This window comes from Beauveria bassiana (assembly GCF_000280675.1).
Source record: "Beauveria bassiana ARSEF 2860 unplaced genomic scaffold BBA_S00044, whole genome shotgun sequence".
NCBI lineage: Eukaryota > Fungi > Ascomycota > Sordariomycetes > Hypocreales > Cordycipitaceae > Beauveria > Beauveria bassiana.
The window spans coordinates 118,553-120,732 of NW_007930879.1; the positions used below are offsets into that span (position 1 = coordinate 118,553).

The 2,180-nt window shown below is 51.3% G+C and overlaps 1 protein-coding gene across 1 annotated transcript in view; it reads left to right on the forward strand.

Moving 5' to 3' along the window:
* Positions 1-2,180, forward strand: part of BBA_09058 (fungal specific transcription factor) — a gene marked incomplete at both ends in the record, with an annotated part of 2,963 nt that overhangs the window by 516 nt on the left and 267 nt on the right. The window contains 5 exons of the mRNA XM_008604155.1: positions 533-582; positions 634-961; positions 1,009-1,342; positions 1,504-1,762; positions 1,819-2,072. Coding sequence (XP_008602377.1) covers positions 533-582; positions 634-961; positions 1,009-1,342; positions 1,504-1,762; positions 1,819-2,072 — 1,225 coding nt within the window. The remainder of the gene's footprint in view (positions 1-532; positions 583-633; positions 962-1,008; positions 1,343-1,503; positions 1,763-1,818; positions 2,073-2,180) is intronic.

Sequence of the window (2,180 nt, forward strand, 5' to 3'; positions counted from 1 at the left end):
GACTAGGTCAACTCAACGCCACTGGGCTTTGCAGTGGATTGAGTTGAGTGGTGTGCAACCTTGCTGGTGTCACATCTCAGCAGCTCAAAAGGGAACGCACAGAAAACTCTGCGAGCGTGGTTGACCTGATACGCCGCGGAGACAGCGTGCACGCTGAACAAATTGGCGCAGAGAATTAGAGAAGCTGAAAGCGTTGACTTGGTGATATAGCCGGTGCAAGCCTCCTGCTGCAATCCTCTTCTCGAGCGTTTGCAGCCACTGGGCCGCCTTTGGGACAATATCCTGCTTCTGTCACGTGAGGCAGTTAGCTGTCATTGATTCTGTTGTTGTTGAAAAGCTTGTGTAGATGGCTCCCCCTGCTTCTCAAGAGCGACATCCTGAGGTTTTATCTGTAGTTGACCGTACCGATCCCTTCATCTATATGCTACAATCTGTGTGAAACACATATTGGCCATCTGTAACACTCCTGTGACGGAGCAGCTTCATAACATCAGTTGTCACGCAGGTTCACTCTCCTATGTTCAACAAACAGTGGCAGAGTTATCCGACAGCTTCTGCTTCCTGTCCACTGTTGACGTCCCCGTGAGTGATGCCCATAGTACGATGCTGGACCCACTGCTGACGTATTGTTAGATACGAAGACTGGGAATTTATATTCGAGAAAAGCTACGACACTGATGCTTACTACCGACGGGTAGATCCAAGCCTCTTTGTGGGTGTATCAGGTCATGATTTGCCATTGTCCAACTGGACCAGGGTATCTACTGATGATCGCCGCATGAATCATTTACTCAACTTGTTCTTCACCTGGGACAATATTGTGGAGCGTATAATCTATCGACCAATCTTCGAAGAGAATGTTAGAAGGAGCAGAAGAGGGAATCAAGGTGACTATGACGACAATGCCGACAGCGACTTTTGCTCTCCCTTTCTGGTCAGTTGCCTACTGGCCTTGAGCTGCGTAAGTCAAAACACAACCTGCAAGATGATTTGCTCTAATGCATTCAGCTCTACTCGATGGACCTAGCAACATACAAAGACCCTGGGGATCCCAAAACAAGGGGGAGGCTGTGGGCGGAGGAAGCTGAGCTTCACCTGCAAAATTGCCCCCGGCCATCCATTGCTCTTATGCAAGGCCTATACGTTTTGCTCATCTATGAGGCCAGTCTTGGTACTGGCGCAAGAACGCTGCAAGACTTGGCGCGATGCATGGATGTCTATAGAATTCTCAACGATAGGAACATGGACGAGCTTACTGACCAGACGGTGCCCGAGCCTCGACGGAGGCTCGAGAGCGAGAAGCTACTTCTTGGTGCATGTGGAGAATATATTGCACTGAATGGTGAGTGGACTTTTGAGCCCGAGCTCATGATGATGCTCATGTGTTGACATTGGCTAGGCGATCTACTGAGGCGCTTGGCATTCGAAAGTTGAGCCGCCCGCCAAAGATTGATAAATTGTGGCGTGAGAGCAGCTTCACACTTCGCCAGACTGATTCCGCAGCATACTGTTGGTATCCTTACCCGCTGAGCCTTCAGATGCAGCCATCAATGCAGGTGGCTATCAGGGAGGCAGATGCTGCGCTTTCGGAGATTGTCGAATTGATACTAAACTATCTACATCCCGACGAGAACGGCACCGACGCTGTATCCAAGCCGGGCTATGCATTGGAGCTCTACGACGCTTTGCTCAATTGGAAATACGGGCTTCCCGATGAATTGCTATTTGAGCAGTCTGTGCTGCCGTCCGTCATTGCTTTGCAGTAAGTCGACCGCCCCAAAGTACTACAGAGACGCACAATGACTGAGAACTGAATAGCATCGACCTGGAGACGGTGAGCATGACTCTCCTACGTCCTTTTACTCACATGACAAAACAAGAGTTTGGCCGATTCAGCCCTCGGGAGCGATGTGCCGCACATGCCGGCCATCTGGTGTCGACGGTCTGGTCATTTCGCGCCCATGGCCAAGTCCGCTACGAGTACTACCTCATTTACGCTCTGGGAGCTGCTGCCTACGTCCTGCTGCAAGAGCCAGACGCGCCTGTGCAAATGGACTCGCTGGTCCGTGCTTGTCAGTGCCTCTTTGAGATGCACCTGACGTTACCGCCGGCGGCCGATACTCTGAGCGGTATCCGTGCTGCGTTTAGGCTGTATAGGCTGGCGGTGCCAATGTACATGG